General features: G+C 41.4%; 2 protein-coding genes and 1 long non-coding RNA gene across 16 annotated transcripts in view; 2 read left to right on the forward strand and 1 right to left on the reverse strand.

The window, feature by feature from the left end:
- Positions 1-13,118, forward strand: part of KIAA0232 (uncharacterized protein KIAA0232 homolog) — a 65,362-nt gene extending 52,244 nt beyond the window's left edge. For 4 of the 7 annotated variants that reach the window (XM_015285823.4, XM_046940665.1, XM_046940666.1 and 1 more), the window contains exons 7-9: positions 7,352-7,460; positions 9,448-9,545; positions 10,485-13,118. In XM_015285823.4, the coding sequence (XP_015141309.2) occupies positions 7,352-7,460; positions 9,448-9,545; positions 10,485-10,664 (387 nt within the window). In that variant the 3' untranslated portion in view covers positions 10,665-13,118. Of the gene's footprint in view, positions 1-7,351; positions 7,461-9,447; positions 9,546-10,471 lie in introns of all 7 variants that reach the window. The other 3 variants (XM_040699511.2, XM_015285824.4, XM_015285825.4) reach the window with 3 other exon arrangements.
- LOC107053300 lies at positions 12,396-19,495 on the reverse strand. The gene is made up of 2 exons (XR_005859326.2): positions 15,060-19,495; positions 12,396-14,650 (listed from the first exon to the last, which is right to left on the reverse strand). It is a non-coding gene; the product is annotated as an uncharacterized LOC107053300 (long non-coding RNA).
- TBC1D14 (TBC1 domain family member 14) overlaps positions 18,571-20,006 on the forward strand; it is a 65,397-nt gene continuing 63,961 nt past the window's right edge. For 3 of the 8 annotated variants that reach the window (XM_015285763.4, XM_015285764.4, XM_040699045.2), the window contains exon 1: positions 18,571-18,893. In XM_015285763.4, the coding sequence (XP_015141249.2) occupies positions 18,851-18,893 (43 nt within the window). In that variant the 5' untranslated portion in view covers positions 18,571-18,850. Of the gene's footprint in view, positions 18,894-19,566; positions 19,757-20,006 lie in introns of those variants that run through there. The other 5 variants (XM_046940200.1, XM_040699046.2, XM_046940199.1 and 2 more) reach the window with 2 other exon arrangements.

Here is a 20,006-nt window from a genome sequence, read left to right on the forward strand (position 1 = left end):
GATTCTGAAGTATTGGTTATGAAGCAAGCTTTGGTTATGAAGCATCTGTGAAGATGATGACTATTTTGTGTGCAAGAAAGGGTGCAAGTGTCATACAGTTAGATTGTGTGAACTTGTTTCTTGTTTGGAGTAGTAGCATTTTCAGCAGTGTTAAAATCAATATAAAAATGTATAACTAAAATCATTTAGGAGAGACATTCCTTCTTGACACCCCACACGTGCAGGGAGTGTGTGATTAGCAGCAGTCAGTATTTCTAAAGGATTTTTTAAATGAGACTTTCATGCTTTATTGACTTAGGATAAAATTTAAATGCATTGTTCTAACTCATTGTTATCTAACAATGTTTGAGTTGTGTTCTGAGATATGAATACCTCCAGTGTTTTGCCTAAGAAATGAACTTGAAAAGACTAATGTAGATCACGATGTAATGGCAGATGAATTGCTTTTGTATCACATAAACCTGTATTATGTACATGTGCAAACACGTGTCTTTCAGAACCTCCTATTTACAAGAACGTAAAAGAGTCTGGCTGAGTTTCCTTCCTCTTACCATATTTAGTGGAGCACTCCATTCAGGATTATAGCATGTTTTACAGCAGGATGTGCCAATAGCTCACACAAAAGTTCTTTAAAATTGAATTATAAACCCAGTCTTAAGATTTAATTTTAAAAAAAAAAAAAGACATTGAGGTACAGTCCATTTTCTTCCAAGTGAATGCTCTTACCACTTAGCTGTGGAGTTATGGGTAAGTATGCACTGTGGTCCTGTTAATGGTGCTTGACTTTAATAACACGGAAACTCGTATCCACTCATGTTATGTGGGCTCTGATCTAGTAGGTGAGCCCAAGGAACGCTTATCCTACTGATAATGAACTTGTGGGTTCTGTTGGGATTGTTATTATACTTCTGAGGTCTGAACATGCCAACAAGTGCCCATGGGGTGAGGGAATTTGACTGGCAAAAGCACGTCAGTGTTCATGGATCTCATGACTTAATTGGCCTCTTGAGATTTGCTGAGGTACTGTTTGCTTGGAGTAATGGGATTTGGGTATTTAGCTTCCTTAGGAAGGACTGGCAAAAGAGAAAAGGAGGGGTGACTTACATTGGTTCTGAGTTTAGTAGTGTATGGACAAAATAGAGAAAAGGTCTGTTTTATACCTTAAAACCAGGAGAATTAAGTGGGGAAAAAAAATCCATTCAAGAACAAGTTGTCATCCACGTACAAAGCAAAGTACTTCATTTTAAAAGGGGTAGTCATTGTGAGGCTATCTGAGAAAGGGCTGGTCCTGGTAGTTCTTGATGTGTGCTGACTGTGGCAGATGATAAGAACTCTAAGCTCTAACTTTCTAATTAGTAAGACATAATTTGTTGAGATTTTAAGGATGAAATCCTCTTGTAGGAGAGGGAAAAGGTGGAGCTGAAAATGTCTGTATAAAAGTTATGAGGCAAAAAAAAAAAAGAAGCTAGAAGGCCTCAGAAGAAGACTTGGTCTGTCTGAAAGTTCTACAAGTAAATCAGAAACAGAAAAAATAACCAAAGTGGGATTTTTCTGAGAGGCACTATATACACATCCAGGAAACTATGAGAAGGTAATGTCAGAAAGGTCCTGTTTAATGCATTTTGTGTCATTCATGGTTTGAATTCTTGGTGATTTTACTAAGAATTTACTAAGGGAAGGAGAAAGATAAATTACATTGTTCCAGCTTGTCCTAGCCTGAATACTAAGAGGAGCAGCAGCTGATCTGAAGATAGTCTAGAAGAATTCTTATTTGAATTAGAACACTTTTTTAGAGCACTGTGAACACAGAGAAGGCAGAAAATACATAAAAGGCAAGCACATTTCCATCTTTTAAAGGCTTTCTGTTACACTGAAGGTATTTCCAACTGGCAAGGGAGATGGTTAGTTTTGCCGTCTGGGGTGTAGAAAATGCATTTCTGAAAATCTCTGATGATATCAAACTAGAAGGGTCTGCAGTTACACCGGCAGACAGGATTGGAATCAAAAGATTATTGAATCAGACAAACAAAATGCAGTGCAGCACCAACAAATACAGACTTCTGAAGAAAAAATAATCTTCTTCACAAACACAGTGTGAGGAGTGACAGACAAAGAAATTATACTAAACAGAAAAGCACCTTCAAGTAGACAGAAGATGAGCATAAATTGGCAATGTCACACTTTGCAGAAGACAGCAACATCTTATCTCTAAGTAGGAGCCTCCTTCTGTAGGAGGGGAAGTAATTGCTCCTCTGCAGCTGGAACTGGCAGGCCCTCTGCTGGAGCACTGTGCCCACTGTTGGTCATCTTTCTTGAAAGAAGGTAACCTGAAAAGTGCAGCACAAAGATCACCACTTCTGAAAATAGAGTGGTGGAACTGAGGAGGTTTCATCTCAAAAAAAGAGAAACGTGAAGGAGGACACAGTCACAGAAGATAAGGGAAGAGTTGTGTTTGTTCTCTAAACTCTGCTGTACACAAACGAAATGGATGTGATGGCCTTACGGCAAGGGGGAGATTGCAGGAAAAGAATTCTAACAAGCAAATGAGCTTTCACTAAGGCTTAATTAGTTTAGGGAAGCAATAGAAATACTGTCTTGAAGAGACTTGGAGTTGAGGCAAATATCTGTTAAGAGTAGTGTGTTGTAGTTGATCCTGGCTCTGTGCAAAACTAGAAATGATGACCTCATGAGTTCCCTTACAGATGTGTTTTCAGTGAAACTCCGAGATGATTGACAGGCTTTAAGAATGCACAGTTTAGAGTTGGCTTCCTTTGCGACTACTAGAGCTGGATGTATGTTCCCAGAGTAGCTGATGAAATATAATTTGAATCTTATCTCTTGGAATGGGACACCATGGGTTCATTGCTGCTGTGACGTCTAAATTATTTGTGTTTGTCAGCTCACTTGTTTCATGTTGAATATATTTATGTATATGAAAAGGCCCCGTGTTTGAGACATTTTGTGAGCTTGGACTTCATGGTTTGCAAATCTTTATTGCCTAGAAGTCCTACAGAGAGAGGCAGAGAAGTGAATAAACTTAACTGAAGAGAGTCATGTTTTTGCACTGACAAATGCAAAAAAATAAATGCTTATAGAGAGTAGATGGATAAAACTGCTGGGAAGAATGCAGAAATACTGCTCAAAGACATACAGTGTTTGTGTTGATATTTGTAACAGCAGGTTAAATTATCTCTGTGTGTAATTTTCCATCTGTATTCACAAAAGAAAATGTAGTCAAAGAAGTCTCAGCTACCTGTATTTCTCTTTCTTCTTTTACAGTGGTCTTACAGTGGCCTAGAAAAAAGAATTTCAGATTACTGGCAGTAATATTTCTGTACTTGGGCAAAACATTTTATTTACATGGAGCTGAGCACTGTTAGATTTGTGGTTAGAATCACTGTTCTACTAACTGCAGTTACAACCTTTAACCAGAAATATGGAAATAATTAACAAAACTAAATACACACAGTGCTTGGAAAGGTCAAAGTTTTAGCAGACAAAAACCAAGTGTGTTCCATCTCATCTTGGTCTCTGTCTTACTATTTGATCTGGAAAGCTGCTACATATGCTGTTTCTCACATCTGTAAATAGAAGAGATGGAGAAAGCAACTTCATGTACACAGTTGGCACTGTAGGAGAGAAATATCTGTTGAGGTAAAGAAGAGAATGTTGGCAGTTGTTACGGTTGCATAAAACAAAGATAGAAGGGACTGAAATTTTTTCTTGTGTGTTTGGGGGAACAAAAAGGATGGGAGGGGGGGGAAGGAGGCGATGTGATGGACAAAGTGACTTAGCAAAGCTTTCTCTTTTAAAAAGCCCTGAGGTTTGAAGTACCATTGAAGAGCAAGAGGAGGCAGCTTGCCTTTGTTTAAAAGACTTGAGCTAGATGGCCCTTCCAACTGTAAATCCCAACTCGGAGAAGATGGTTGTTTTTTTTGAGGTGTTTTTTTTTTTGGGGTGGGGGGGGGGGGGGGGTTAGAAATCCAAAGCAACTATTTCTGGCTTAGTGATTGTATTCTAAATTTTCAGCCTGAACTTCCCTTTTATAACTTCTATATGCATAAGGAAAGGGAGGAAGAACCCTATGCCACATTCCCCAGAGTCTCTCCTACATTTTATTCCTTGGCTTTTCCATCTGCATTTATAATTTATCATTTGTGTAATCAAACCTTGTATTGCAGATGTGACAGAAGCAGGATTATTGCTGGACGGTCATTAATTACTCTCCATGGCAGCTTTGCAAAGAGATCAGCCATACAGTAAAGCTGTGTAGAACAGTAATCTTCCTTAGCTGCCTTATTTCAGATAGGTATGTGAGTGGGAGAGGTGAGGAAAACCTCATCTGCTGCAGGAAATGGCATTGATGGGGCAGGAAACGATCTTTTACTGTTTTCTCTTTACTCACTTGTACCCTTAGCAGAACACTGGATTGCAATTGCATTATGATTCTAGCTGTGTACAGTGGCCATTATCTACTTACATTCACAAAATCTTCCATGTTTGCTACATTGGCTGAACTGCAGAGTTGTTTCACTGTAATTTGATCTTTGAAACAGCACTAGGATTTTTAGAAGGAAAAAAAAGAATACTTTTATTTCTATAGAAAGTATTTATACTGATGTTCCAGAAACCAGAGGTTTCATTTGAAATTTTAGATGAAAGACTGAAGTGGATGGCCCTGCTGCTGTGTGAACTTCTTAGGAAGTCTTATTTGTCTCTGAGACAGACATAACGTGATGTTGGAAGGAGCGAAAGTCAGCAGGTTGCCAATAGAAGGTGTATAAATGCTAGTTAAAACTTTGGAGCCCTTTTATTCTTCTTGGACACTCTTATGCAAACAATAGCAAACATTGACAGACTTTATTCTGCTGTGGTGTGGAGAAGCGAGTGAGGGACAGAAACAGAAACACACTGACAGAAAATAATCGAAGTTTTAGTTTTTGTATGCAACTGCAATTCTGACCCTAATTACTGCAAGTGAGTAGAAAATTGTGACTGTCCCCAGGAGCTGGGGACAGGTGAACCTTGCATAACTGCCATGTTACAGTCACTGTGTGCATTCTGAAGTCCTCAAGTGATTCTACATATCTTTAACCAGAGGCTCTAAGGAAAGCCTCAGTTTCCTAGCTGTGAAATGCAAGAAGGAAACCATCCGTCTTCTCCCAGACCTGCAGCAAGGCTGGGAGTGAAGCAGTCATTGCGCATGGTTTTGCCTTCTTTGCTTTGAGCTCTGTGTAAGAGAAAAGTAAAATAATATGAACGATTTTAGAGAGGCAATCTGCCACTTGCAATGTCTAATAGCAGTACAGTTTGAGAATAACAGCTGTTCAGACGAGTGGCTGGAGAATTTAAAACAAGGTTTCATAAAACACTGGAAGTGTGTGTACAAGAAAGGGGAGGTATAAACTGAAAATGCCGTTTTAAAAGAAAGAATGCTAAATTTGGTTTTTCATGCTTGCTGACAAACTGCAATCGTATTAAACATCTAAGCAATTAAATGGAGAAATAGTTTTCTTCAATGAATGTATAAATAGCAGCTCCTGCCCCCCATCCCTTCCTGAAGACAAACCCTGGCTGGATTTAGTATTGGTAGCAGATCTTTCTACAAAAGTCCCTTAGTTTTAGACATCAGACCTTAAAGCTGGTTTAAAAGTCATTCATTCCATGAGGATCATCTCAGGGCCAGGAGCACCGGGTCAGAGCTTAAGCTGTTGCCCTGCTGGGCTGCTTCTCTTCCCTGCTTCCTCTCACGCTTGTGATACTGGCTGGCAGGATGAGGAGCAGAGCTGGCCAGCAGCAGTTGCTGAGTCGTCATCCTGATGCAGTCATGTCGGCTCTGATGGTGGCTCAGCCCAGGAAGCAAGGAAGCCGTAGCTCATTAAACCCCGCCAGACTCAAGCTGGCTTTGTTTGTAACCCGCTGTGCTTCACCCAGCACGTCACACGCAGATAGGAGTGCGGGTGTGACAGCAGCAGCACGAGCAGCTCTGAAGTTCGTAAAGCGCAGTGCTGGTGGAGTTCAGATACCTCTGTCTGTAGTCAGCAGCGGGGTGATGAATTTATTTTTGTGATTCCATTTATTTCTACCTGTGTGTATTTCCTGTTAAGCTCTGCTTCAAAAACCCTTGGGCTTTTTTGGCTTTTTTTTTTTTTTGACTATGGCTTAATTTCCTCAGAAATCCTTTTGCTAGAGTTGCAGGTGGAGCTTTTGGAGGTTTATTCTGAAAGGGGAGTGTTGTGATAGGAAAAAGCATGGATAATTTCAGTATCTGTTGCAGGAGAATTTCATGGGGAAAAGTTTCATCAGGAAGATGCTGCTGTTATGGCACTCCTGAGTTGCTTATTTGGTTTGAGAAGGGCTTCCAGTTTTTAAGAAATAGGAATTTGTAAGCTCAGGTTCTATAGCTTCATGACTCTGCAGTAGAATAAAGGGGAACAAACAGTGGGGAAATATTGGTGGTAGGTGGGCAGTAATCTTGGGACTCTTCCAACCTCAGTGATTCTGTGATTCTTTGAAGAAGAGGCTCCATAATTTTCCATGCTTATATGCTGTCAGGGTTACAGAGGAGGGAACTGGATAGATATTCAGCATTGAAACTCATTTGTTAGCACTTCATTGCAGCTGGTAGCAATGTTGCTGCTATATGTATGAACAATTCCACCTATTATCTATAGGGGATGCTACGAGCTGGCATCTTTATAAAGGTGAATGGAGTTACCATAGATGCAGTGGTAAGTCTAGGGAAATACCTGCGCACTCAGCCTGCAGTATTTCACAAAGGAAAGCTCTGGTAAACTTAAGTGAGCACTGGGATATGCTGTGGGGGAGAGTATTTATGCATTTTTAGTGAATATTTTTAGCATAAGCAGATGTGTTAATAACTCCTGTAACTAGCTTTTCCTCATGCTGACATTAATTCTCTTATTGCTTTTATAGTCATACTACTGCTTATTCACCCTTCCAGAATGCAGACCTTCAATTTTGCTGACTTTTGTTTACTTTGTTCTGTTTTACACTGAATGCTTTATGGTGTTGGCTCAGATTGTTTCATTTTTCATCTCTTGGATACCTGTGTGTTCTCACTAAGATTATAAAGTGTGAAGCTGGAATTTGTGGTTTTGTTCTGGGTTTGTGCAGCTCTAAATCTGTGACGTAGGAGCCTCTTGAGTGGGTTCATACTGGCTGTAGTAGTTCAGGTAATGGCTGTAGTTTGACAGTCTTTTCCCATTAGTGTTAGAAATTGAACAGCATGACCTATGTGACCTAGCAAATTGACTGTCACACCACTTTCCTCCTTTTCATGTAAGTATGTTATTTATGGCATAACGAAGCATGATTATTGTCTAAACAGTTTCCTGTATTGAATACTGATCTGCAGAGAATGAGTGGCAGCCAGGAAAAGCAGTGCTGGTGGGAAAAGGCGCTCTATTCTCCCCTTTTTCCTGCGTCACAGTGTGAAGGTAAGAAACTGCATGCTTGAGCTCACTCACTGTTGCACCTGCGCTAGAACTGAGTGGTCTTTGTTATGGGTTTGAATTGTTGCAGATGAGTTAGAACTGCCACTTATATTTAAACAGAAACAAACACACAAAAAAAAAGGAAGTATGTTTTTATAATAAATTATCTGAGAAAGAGCTGGGAATCCTAAGTTAGATCTGCAGTAAACCTCCGGCATGCTTCTAACCAGTTCTTAAGTGAAAGAGCTTTCAAAACAGTCTTACTTCCTATGCAGAGTTGCTTAATTCCACAATCTGGCTTTACATAGCATGTGTTAACCTCTGACTCTGAAAATACTTCATGGCATTTTTTGAACATTTCAATGTGTACAACGTGAAGGCAACTCATTTTCACTGGAATGTAGAAGCATAACTGCCTTTTATAGGTTTGCATAAACAACATGCTGTTATTTGGTGAATGTGAGGAATTTCTCTCAAGCTGGGATCTGCCTCCTGGCCACCCTTCACAGTGACAGTCCGGGAGTTTTCTGGTCCCGCGCAGAGCATTAAGCCCAGCCTTGGTGGCAGGCAGCTCGCTGGCAAAAGCAGTTGTGCTTCCAGCTCTCTGTTGCCTCCCATGTATTTGTAACATCTGACAGTCGGCCAAAGGCCAGGAATTCTGTCAACAGAATCCAGAGCTTTTTTTGTTGTTGTTGTTCTGGATTTTGCTGCGTGCCAGTTTGTCTTTTCTGGGGAGAAGGCTAAATAAGAACATTCTGTATACTAAACTGTTGGATATCTGATGCTTTCAGAGGCTCAGTGCAAGAAACTCTTTATCAGAGACCTTGTTCCTTAATAGTCTGGAATTACAATAGCCAGTAATTGTTACTGAATTATTTTTAGAGTGCACCTTAAAGTACAGCCAACTAAAGCACGTTTAGATTACCTTCAGGAACATCTTTGCTTAATGAGCTTCCAGCTGTAGAGATGTGTTTGTGCTGTGAAAGGGTTCATGGCTACAGGGTTTGCCTCCTGGGCCTCTCACACTGGGAAAATACTCAGTATTTAGAAAGTGAAGTTATTTAGTGCCCTCTTGACAAGTTTGTTTCCATGGTGGTAATTGCAGAGATACTATCTGTGTAATAGCAAGTGCAGTGACTCAGAACTGTGAATATGTATTTTATGCAGAGTAATCCTTTAATTCCTGTGAGTGAATTGTGTCATCTTATTGCTGACATCTGCTGGTGAACTCACAAATTGTCTCGGTGTTTCACTACCTTATTTCATCAGAGGAAAACAGTGTTTAAAACAACAACAAAAGCAATTCCAGGAGCTGCTTAATACAGTGACAGAATTTGTGTGAAGTTGAATAATGCAAGGATTTTATCTTTTAGACTAAGCTTAAGGAAACCAGAGCTTTATACTGAGATCTAATGTTACTGTTTCACAAATCTGGAGTTTTCTGTATGGATAGATATATATTCATGAACACTGATGCATGCAGTCCATATACATTTATATATACGGTAGTTATATATAGAAGATTATGCTGGAAAACAGAAATTACAGCCATTCTCTTTCACAATTTTGAGCTTCTGTCAGTATCAGACTACACTATGTTTGGTGTGGGTGTAGAAATATAAATGACTGGAAACACCATGCAGTATTAGAATTGAGCAATGTATGGAACCACTGATAATAAAGTAATTTTTGATCTTTGTGCTGTATTTTCTAGATGTTTTCATTAACTGAGCAGCATTATTATTAACATCAGTTCAGTTATCCAGGAAAGATTTGATGACGCCTCAGTCAGATGTTGTGCTGCGCTATTTGTGGATGTCAAACTAGAATCCTCCACGAGTGCAGAGTTTAAGTGATTTAACAGTGTGAATGTTAAAACTGCCGCTCAAGATGCTTTTATTTTGGCTCAATGTAAATAATGGCGTTCCTCAATTTTTCTTCATTTTTTTTTCCTTCCTTTTTCCTCTGACCACTCCCCGCCCACCCTAAGAGTGTTATACAAATGCCAAGGGAGAGAATGGTGTGGGAGAATTTGCAGATGTAAAGGAAATACCCAATGATGATGAACATCTTTTAGATTTTAACATGGTAAGTTTGCCACTGGATTGGGGGACGAGCTCCTTATTTTTCTAAGGGTGTGCCACTGTGTCTGTCTGTTCTTCAGAGTTTTCAGTCTGACCTCAAATGAAGTCCCTACAAAAATGTTTGAAAGCTTTTCTTCCCTTTTTATGGTTTGTTTAATCTCTTCTGTATCTCAGGCGTTCTTCTGAAAACTCCGCAGAGTGCAGAACATTGGATTTTGAGCAGCCATTAAATTTGGTTTCCTTTGGGAATACTTGGCTTTCTGTTGTGTGCACTAAACATACACGCCTTTTTTCCTCAGCTTCTGATTTCACTAACCATGGGGTGGGCTCATGTGCACTGTGAAGCCAGAAAGCACTAACAATGAAAGGAGTGAATAGGACATATGCTCAGTTCTGTCCCATTACAAATAAAAAGCTGATGGACTTCACGGTAATGTTTGCTGTAGGGAAAATCTTCATGTTTCCGTGCGCTTATTGATGTCCTTTTGGAAGCGCTTAAATTTAACAGTGACATGCTTGGTGTAACTTTACTGATTCAGCTGAAAATATGTGGACTTTCCTCAAAATTCATCAGATTTGTGCTGTTTCCATGATATTTAACATTTACTCTCAGCATTTGGAGACAGCTTTTACAGCAATATTCTCTTAACCAACCAACACAGTGATAATGACACATTCTGAGTTTACTTTTCATTCTGCTGCTATTCTATGCAAGTCCTAAAGGGCCCTAAAATTAATTAAAGCCCTAAAATAAAAGACTACGTTTTTTCCTGCTGTTCTGTAGTCGTCAGTACATCGTGGACTAAGATAGAAAAGAGGAGAATTTATCCTGAATTGTGACATTTCTCTTGAATGCGTACAATATGACATTATTTACCAGCCCAGAAAAAAAGCAAACATGTTTTTATTGTTCCCCATCAACACTGTCAGTTTAAATCCGTAGGTTTCTTCTGTTTATGAAGCAAGGTGTGCAGATGATATAAATGCTGAGGCAAAACCAAACGGCTTCAGGAAGAAGATCTACTCCAGTGACAGCTCCAGCTCTGAAGACACAGCTTCAGAAGGTGGCAGTGAATGGGCTGATCCGTGTGAGGAGGAGCTTTTTTCTCGAACTCAACTATAAAAACTGCAGAGTAGGACGGATGATTTAAAAGTAACGTGAGGTGGAAAACTATCCTTCTTGAGGGTCTGTAGCTCTAAAACAACAACTTGAGTTTCCTCTTCAGTTAATGGATTCAGATGTGTATTTATCTTTCTCTTCTTGCTTATTTTATAGATGAGGACACAGCTGTCCTGTTGAAGATTTTTTTCACCCCCAAACTGTTAAATTCTTGGCTATTTGAACTAGACTAGATTGTGTTGTTAAATCAAGAATGGATGTGCATGTGCTTGTCTTAGTAGTACCACTGCTTTTTTGCATCTTAATTGCAGTTATTTTCATTCGTAACTGTAGCCCTACCACTACTGCTATCTTCTGAGCATCGCAGTGTCTACAAGTACTTCTGCTATTCAGAGACTTTAGCTTTTGGCACATTAGGCTTTGTTCTTTAAGAACCGGGAGATAAATACTTAACACTGTAATCTATCAGTGCCTTTCTGAATGCAGGAGAAAAGCATGAATGACTTGTCCGGTCTTCATTCAGTAAATCTCATAACTTTGAAGTAGGAACAACAGGGTTGTGCTTTAGAGACTTACAGAAACTGTGTTTTCTATCCTATGATTCCCTTTCTCCCCCCTCCCGCAAACCAACGCTGAGGTTACCATGGTTTGTATTTTTGCTAACTGGAGTAGCCAAGGATTTTTTGTAGGTATGGAGGCAATGTGTTTTTTCTTTTTTCTTTTTTTTTTTTTTTGTCCTTTTTAGCAACTTGCCGACATAGGGCAGTTTAAAAAGAAGTAACACCAAAAATAATAAACCACTGTGGTGATGTGTGGATCGTTTTGAAGTTTGTAACAAGTAATGAGAATGTTGTCTCGTTGCAAATGATGGCATTCTTGTAACCTGCAAAAGCATTCAAGACTGAATTTGAGCCTGAATGACTGAAACTATCTAAAATGCTCAGTGTGTTCAGTGTTTTAAATGCAAAGGGTCAGTGCTTCACTTGAGAGAAATCCTGTGGCTGCTGCAGTTAGCTGCTGTTGTGGCTGTAATTTAGTAAATCTCGTAGTTCATTTTGTGTTTCTGAGAGAATGTGTGGGGCAAGTTACGTGTGTGGTGGGTGGGGGTAGGGAAAGTGATGATTTACAACATACATGTGTGATTGCAGTAGTGACTGTTGCTTTATGTGACTTGCTTTTCAATTTTATTTTGTTAACTTAGAAAGTCAATACATTGTCAAGTTGCATCTGTACAAAAGTATCAACTCCTTGTGCTTTTAACACATTATGCAAAATGTATAAGCCAGGAGGAGCAATATTTGCAAAACTAAACGTTCTTAGTTTTCACCAACTCGTAGTTAAAAACCAACAACAAAGAACTAATTATACAGTAGCAGCATGTCTATAACATCAGAAAGTGCAGAAAGTCCAATACTGACTTGAAAAGCTTAACCATTAATTTTGACAGGCAATAAACATCATGAGAACTATAGCTGTTCGAAACGTGAGCTGAACTGGCTTTGAAATATGTTCTGTGCTAGAAAGGTTTTGTGAGTAACTGGGTTTTGTTGCCTTTATTAAATTGATAACATATGAATTGAAACGCGCGGTTAGAAAACCACGCCGTACTTTGTGCAACATTTTAGTTGAGTTCCTTACCTGAAATTGGCTCAGTTTGTCCTTACCCTGGGACTTTCTTTTGGTCCTCCTATTGAGCTATGTTTTGGGGTTTGTATTCATACAACAAATCTTTTGACACTTTACAGTTTCTTTTCTTAATTTATTTGCAGACTTTGGAGAGATTTTTATATATTTTACTTTCTTCTGGAGCTTCCTTGAGAGCTTTTTAGCACCTGCACTGAGAAGTAGGTAACTGTAACATGAAAGTAAACAAGAACTTTACACGTATATTCCTCAAATCACTACAGTGAAGAATGGAATAGAACTTCATTCAAGAACAAGAAATGACCAAATGGACATATTTCAAACACAAACTTCAGCTCAGTTAATTTTGGCTGGAGCTGCTTCTTTGGTAAGAAAGGGCTCAAAAATCACAAAGGTGTTGCTTATAGTTACGTTGTGGTATGTAATAATTCCAGCACCTTTGGAGAAAATAAAATCGTATTTTGAGCTTGGGCAATAACAAATTGTCTGTACTCGTTTTCATAGTTTACCGGCTAAAGCTCTAAAGCTTTCAGTGAGAAGTGAAGTGTGGTTTTTAGTTTTTCTGTATGGATAGAAACACAAACAAAACAACAACAAAAAGCATTAAAGGTTGGCATACGCTGAACCGCACTGTGGTATGAAGCGCATTGCATATCCATAGCACTGAAGTATCAGTTTTCCATTCCTGGGCTGAAATTTGTTTCTACTTTTTGCTTCAAGTGGTTGTATTGTTCTGATTTCACGTACACCAGAGTAACTGATTTTGTTTTCTTGTGGAGTTACTTAACACCAAATAAAAATATAAAAGGACAATTGGATGGTGTGTGTGTGTGCTCATTTTCTTTGGCTAATGGTAAGTAACTCAGGTAACACACAGCAATTAGCAGTTAAACATTATAAGAGGAGATATAGTAATGATGTTTCCAATTTGGGAGTCCTTGGTGCAGTATTTCCTCATGTTTTGTACTGAAAAAAAAGCATTAAAATTATCAAGATATTACTTGTGCTCTTAAAAAAGGAAGGAAACACGGCAGCATGTTTAGTCCTCACTTCAGTTACTTACGTGTAAAATATCGTGGTGTCAGTCAGAACATTTAATGTGTAATGACATCTGCATGTTTAGAGAACACAAGACCTCTATTTTTATATGGTGTGAGATGTGAGATGTTTTCAACGTGTGCTCAGAGATGAGGTGGTCTGTACCTGACTTCTGCCTTTAGAAAAACTGTTTGTGATAAGAAAATGCACAGAGACATCATCTGTACGTACATCTTGCCTTGCTGGGAAACATGAAGAACAAAGTGAACTCCATAGGTCTGTGAATCCTATCTTCCCTACAGCAACAGCTTATGTGCAGAAGGACTTTTGAATTTATTTATAGTTTAAAGAGGGGGGGTGGGGGGGAAAGAATACCGATTGCCTAGGGAACACAAGATCTTGTCAGTTGTTCCTTTATTCATGTCAATAGCTTATACTTAAGAGAAGTACAGCTGGAGTGGTTGAAGCCCGTCTTCCAACGAGTAATTTGCTGTATAATTCAATTGTGTTACAGTAGGCTCCCCTGATCCCTTCCAAGTACAGGACAAAAACGTTACTGAATGTTTCCTTTATTGGTATTGCATGTTTCTTTTTTCTCTACTACTAACCAGTAGGATTGTGCCCTTTTGCTCTTAAATATTTTTTCGTTTCATAACTTCTAATTTTCATGCTGACTTTTGGCTTTTAATTCCGTTCACTCGGAGATGGATTTGAGTCCATGTTCTGTTGATTTTGGAGCCCTCGTTTGTTTGACAGCAGTCCTGTTCAAGAAGACATGGGTCTCTTCCATGCTTTTTAAATACTTTCCTCCATTTCTTCCTATGATATTATTTGAAACAAATATTAAGTCCTTTGAAGCATTACAGATTGATTGGGAGGAGATATTAATTTGATCTTTTCTCTGCCCCGGTTGAATATGACCTGTTTTCATTCATCATTACTCGTTCTGGACAACTGATTTTTATTCAGTACTCCCTTGCTTTTTTCCTAGCCACTTCCATTAGAAAGTTACCGCCTGCTGGGTTCATTCCCTTTTGTATTGCAGAAGTAACGTTTTTGCTTTAGAAATAGGGTTTAAATTGTGCTGAGATATTAATAAGAGAAGCAATGTTTTTTGTTACGTGTAGTCTTACTCCTCCACACCTTTTTATTTCATAAACAGCTTGTAGACAGCGATAAAAAATAGCCCAGTTGTGTGCATTTAGTTACAGTAATATCAATCCAAATGTGCTGGAAAGTCTCATAGAATATTCTCCTACCTTTCCCTCCATGCAGCAAAGCTTTCAACCGTAGAAGTCTATTTTTACCTAGTGGTTAATAGTAATGGTAGTTAGAGACCTGGTTTCACTTCCCTCATCTTTTTTACATTTGCTAACATTAAGATCCTATAGAAGGAAACGTTTCTGAGGCCAATGAAATGAACAGCTAGAGAAACTGCCCTCATTCACCATAAACCTACTGAAATTGTTTAGCGGGTGCAGTAGGAAGGGCAGTATAGATGGTGGCTGGGCTGGAAATGGACTGCTGTCAATCACAAATTTGTGCAAGACAAATGTATAGTATTGCTAGAACAAAATTAATGTATGATTACTTTGAAGCAGAAGGAATAATTATTCTCTTATTTTGTCAAAACCATCACTTTGTCAGATAATACCCTAACAAGACAATTTGATCAAAAATATTGTAAGTCAGTAGTAGAAAGCTGAATTTATTCACTGTTCCATTTTCCTGTGCCACAAAGCAGGCGTTATCCATACATACTTCTGATTCTGTAAAGCAAGGAAGAAAAGATCAATGTCTTATCTCTGTTCTGACACTTAACTTCGAGACTGAGCTTCTCTGTCCCTTAGCACCATGGACTCTAACAGAGATAATCTGTCATTTGCTTATATTCAGCATACATGTACTCTTGCTTCCGTGGGCTAACACAACCTTAAATGACAGTGATGGCAAGTCCAGGCAGGAGCTGATCAGCTAGTGTACAGTGATGTCTGACTGTGGGATCTTCACGGCATGCAAACCATTCATTAACTGGAGAAAAAAATGCTACACTGAAATTTCTACTGGTTTGGGACAGAGAACTGCTGAACTCAAGATTGATAGGGAACTGTGCAGCAGATTGAAGTGAAGCTCAGTGTGGCTGTCTGGAACCAGATGCATCATACTCGGCAAGTTACTGGGCAAGCGATAAATGAAAATTCAGTCTAGATATTTCCATTTAGTTATTGTAACAAATAAATGTCTCAATTGCAAAATAGTTGAAGCTTCAAAACAGGGAATGCTTTCCCCATATCTGTAGGTGTAAGAAACATGAGTGGAATTTGTATTTCTGTTCCTTAGGATTCTGCTTTGTTTGAAAGGTCTATAGGCACGTTTATCTGGGAGAAGTCTGAGACTGAGCAGAGCACACAGATCCTTTCATGCTTTCCTGAAGAGCAGTCATGAAACTCGTTTATCTAATTCTGGTGGTATGAATATGAGTCTGCATGACAGGACTTCCGACACAAATGTTTTCTAGAAATTAAATTCTCTAGCCCTGATCTATTGGTAGAATGCTTACGTGTTTTTGGCCTCTTAGGTGAACAGCAGTTGCCAATTCCAGGCTGCTCCATGCAGTGCTTCATTTCTACACAGCAGCTGCAGGCAAGACATCTTTGCACAAAACATCAGGATTTTGTCCCATGGATTTTTACAAACTTAAGTATTTATTGTACAAGTTTGCTTGCTTCTAAATTAGTAGGAGAACACTAATGCTAACCACCTTGGGTAGTTAGCGTAAATGGCGGAGAATGTTTCTTTTGTGCATCCCGTTTTGCTAAGCTGCCTGATTATGGTGAAGGCTGAATGTGTTTATTAGGGCTTATTTTTCATTTGATGTTCCACTGTTTCAAGGAGCATTTAGCAGGTTCCAAATAAGTCAGGAAGGATATACATACATAAAACAAGTGATTTTTTTTCTTCCTGTAGCTACCCTGAGGGCATTATGCTACATGCTAAGTTTCTTCCTCAAACTAGTTAAACAGTCAAGCAGGTTTAAACATAAAAACCACAAGCAAGTATGTCACAAGTTAGCAAAAAGCATAGCCCTGAATTTGACTTCTTATTATGCTTCTGAGGATCTACGTCTGGCCCAGCTATTCAAACAGGAACATTTCTCAGCGTGCCCTTCTGGATGAAGTGATTTAAATGTCGCACACCTGAAAAACAAAGCATCGAAGGGACCCTTCTGCACTTAGTTACACATTCATTATTCCTGAACCTGGTAGTACCTGTTCAGTTTCCTTTTAGTAATTAGGGCATTCCACACTTCCCCAGGACTAATGATGTGAAGCTGTATTTAGCTGCAAAATTTTGGCCCTTCACCAATAGAGGAATAATAATGCACAACACTTGGAGGCAGGAATTGTGACTCAGTGACTGAAGATGAACAACTACTCATTTCAACAAATGATATGGTGATTCAGATGTAGAAAAGAGTACGTATGTTTTATACTAACTGTGGTGTGATGTTCTGTAAACGTTTTAAGGCTGACCTTGGTATTTTTACGCTGCCTAGCATAGCAGGATCCTGGTTGTTCTTATGTATTTCTTCAGTACAATGAACAATACAAATTTTGTTGTGAGTAGGTATCAAGAAGGCACACCAATTGAAGAAGAAGAGTCATCTGTGGGTTGGAAATGGAAATATCCACTACATCACTTTAGAGTGGGGTCTTAAAGGCTTTATGATGGTTAGGCACAAGGCTGTTCTTCAGTATTTACTCAGAAAGCCTTTAGGTGCCTGACTCCCTTGGTTGATTTGAAACTTTTAGCTGTAATCTAAGCTCAGCTACTGCTAAAAAAAGATCTCTGGCAGATTTTTCTAATTGTTTCTTCGTTCAAAATAAAATTACAAAGATAGAAGTGTAAATAGTTCATTTGGAGATAATTCTGCAGACATAGAATCCGTGACTGTGTATTTCCATTCGCTTATTTACCCTGGGAACCCAACAACTTTGGCCTTAGATAAGTGACACCATGGTGATGGTACAGCCTTTCAGTTGCTCCAACAGAGGATTCTCAAAAACAGAAGGGAGGTGTTAATACTGAAAAAGGAATTAGTGGCAGCATATGTTTCAAAATACTCTTTTGCATATAAACAAGCATTTCAGATATTTTTGTTTGTTTTTTTTTTTGCCATTTTAACAGTAATATGGAAGGTGTCTTACAGAAGTAGAAGTGATTTGCGAAGACATGGAGAAATCAATGACATTCTAACTTTTGCATTCTTTTTGAAACCTCCCAAATCCAGCCAAACAAATGTTGAAATTTATCTCTGTGAATCAGACATAGCTGCAGAGGGCTAATGTTTGGTTGTTGATGATAAGTACCTACTTCTCGTCTTGATAATGAGCTAATTCTCATCTCAGTAGCATAGAACTGCTGTCGGTGGGGCTGTGGTGGCAAATACTTCAGTACATGTTTACCTCAGTCTGGCAATTTACCCAAGTGCAGCTTGCCCACATCAAGGCTGGAATAATCAGGGTTTTGCTCTTCATGATATCAAACTCACTGCATCAGTGCAGGTTCTGATGTGCCTCATTTGTTGCACTCAAGCTTCCAGCTTTGGGCAGACCTACAAGGCATTGCAGGGAGCCTGAGAGGTTGGTGTTTAGATTAACCCGAAGCGGCTGAAAACTGTGTTTTGCTACCGTAACATATTGCATAAACACCATCGCTGAGTTTGGGTGCTAACCAGAACTTTTTTGCAGGGAAAAAAAAAAAAAAAAAAAAAAGAAAGAAAGAAAAAAAGCAAGGATGAGTTCCAAGGGTGATAAAGAAAGGAAATAAGATCTCTGCACCTGAACGGTACTGCATGTTTCTGTGGCCTCTGGCTTCAGACTGTGTGGGATACAGCAAGGTGTGCTGATGGTGCACACAGCACAGAGAACGCAAGCAGATACGGCTAAGATACAGCCTCACTTGATGCCCCTGGCCGGCAAACTTGCGTAAAACATCACATTTTCTTCCTCAACTCAGCCCGGCCCGGCACTGCCCGGTGCTGAGTGGGCAGCCCCGCGGGTGCGCTGAGGCGATTCAAAATGGCGGCCGGCGCACAGCCCCGTGGCCCAACGGCCGCCTCCCCCGCGAGCCACCCCTCCCCCCAGCGCGCAGGCGTTCCCTCCCCGGCGGGCGGCGCTCGGCCCCGCGGGCTGGGCAGGGGGTGCGGCGGCGGGGCGGGAGCAGCGGGAGGGGCCGGCCGCGGCGAGTCCCGGGAGGAGCGCGGCACCTGTCCCACCGCCGCGCTCGTAGCCAGGTGTGTGCCGGACAGAGCCGTGCCGTACTCGCCGCGGGGGCGGGCGCCATGGGAGGCCCCGCGCTGCGCGGGGAGGGAGCCCGGCGGGCGGGGGCCGCGCCGCCTCACCTCCGCTGAACCCTCCGCGCCTCCTCGGGGACCGGAGAGCGACATGGACCCCCCGCCGCAGCCGTCTGCCGCCTCCTAGTCCCGGCGGAGGGGAGGGCTGGGCATGGCCCAGCGTGAGCGGAGCGACGGAGCGCAGCGCTACCCCGGTGAGGCGTCAAAGTTTGTGCGCGGCTCTTCCTCGTTCCCGGGCGGCGGGGCCGGAGCCGGCGGGGCGAGGCGGGGAGCGGCTGCCGGGGGGGCACCCGGAGAAGTCGCAGGGGCGGGAGCCTCCGGGGGTTAAAGGGCACGGAGAGGGCGCCGTCCTCGTGGGGAAAGGCGGCCGTTGGTGGCCCTGTTTTTCCTCTTTGATCGGGGCCGGCGGCTCGGAAGCCTTGGCGATGCCGAGTCAGGCGTTGGGGTGTGGGGAGGAAGCAACTTTCAGTTCTCACGGGCTCTGTAAGAGAAGTTTCTGAGGTGCTGCGCGCGGAATAAAGCCGCTCCGGGCGGCTTATAACGTCAGTTGAAGTTGTTAGGGCGCTGCTGCTGGCGTAGCGTTGGGCTCACCTTTTTAGAGCAACGTTGGGGAGGATTTAAAAAACAAAACCAACTCTGTAAACCGCCTCTGGAACAGAAGCTTTAGTAAAACGCCGCGGCTCGTTGACGCTGTCCTCCTGGTGCGGCCAGAAAGCGACGGAGCCGTCAGCGCTCCGCTTGTGATCGCCCTGCCGGCGCTGCGCGGGGAGCCGAGCTCGCAGCGCTGCCCGTGGGCGGAGGGGCGGGCGGGAGCCGGGCGGGCTCGGCGTGGCTGCGTGTGCGGCAACCGCTGCGCCTCGTGGCTCTGTTGAGAGCTGCGTGGCCTCAGGAGCGCAACGCTGTTGGCGGCGCGGTGCGTGTCAGCTTGTGAGCGCTCTGATCCGAGACGTGGGTTGATAAACGAAGTGGTTTTCGTGCTCCTGAGGACACCTGTGCTCGGTGGCGGTAACGCACAGCGCGTTTCGCGGTACATTCAGTATCGCTATCGCCCGCTGAGGTGAGAGTGCAGACTTCTCACTTTTAAAAGCTTTCTTTTAAGGAGGAAAAAAGCATTTGCAAATTTGTTACTGGGGGAGAGGGGGGGGAATCTTAACTCTAAAAATAATGGTGAGCGTTGAAGAAACGAGGAGATACAAACGACGATGTTAACCGTCTGATAACTGAGCGATACACACAGAATGGCGGCACGTCCCGAGCTGGAAGGGACCCGCAGGGATCCAAGCGTTGCTCCATGCAGGGCCCCTGAA

The sequence above is a fragment of the Gallus gallus genome, chromosome 4, assembly GCF_016699485.2.
Source record: "Gallus gallus isolate bGalGal1 chromosome 4, bGalGal1.mat.broiler.GRCg7b, whole genome shotgun sequence".
Classification (NCBI taxonomy): Eukaryota; Metazoa; Chordata; class Aves; order Galliformes; family Phasianidae; genus Gallus; species Gallus gallus.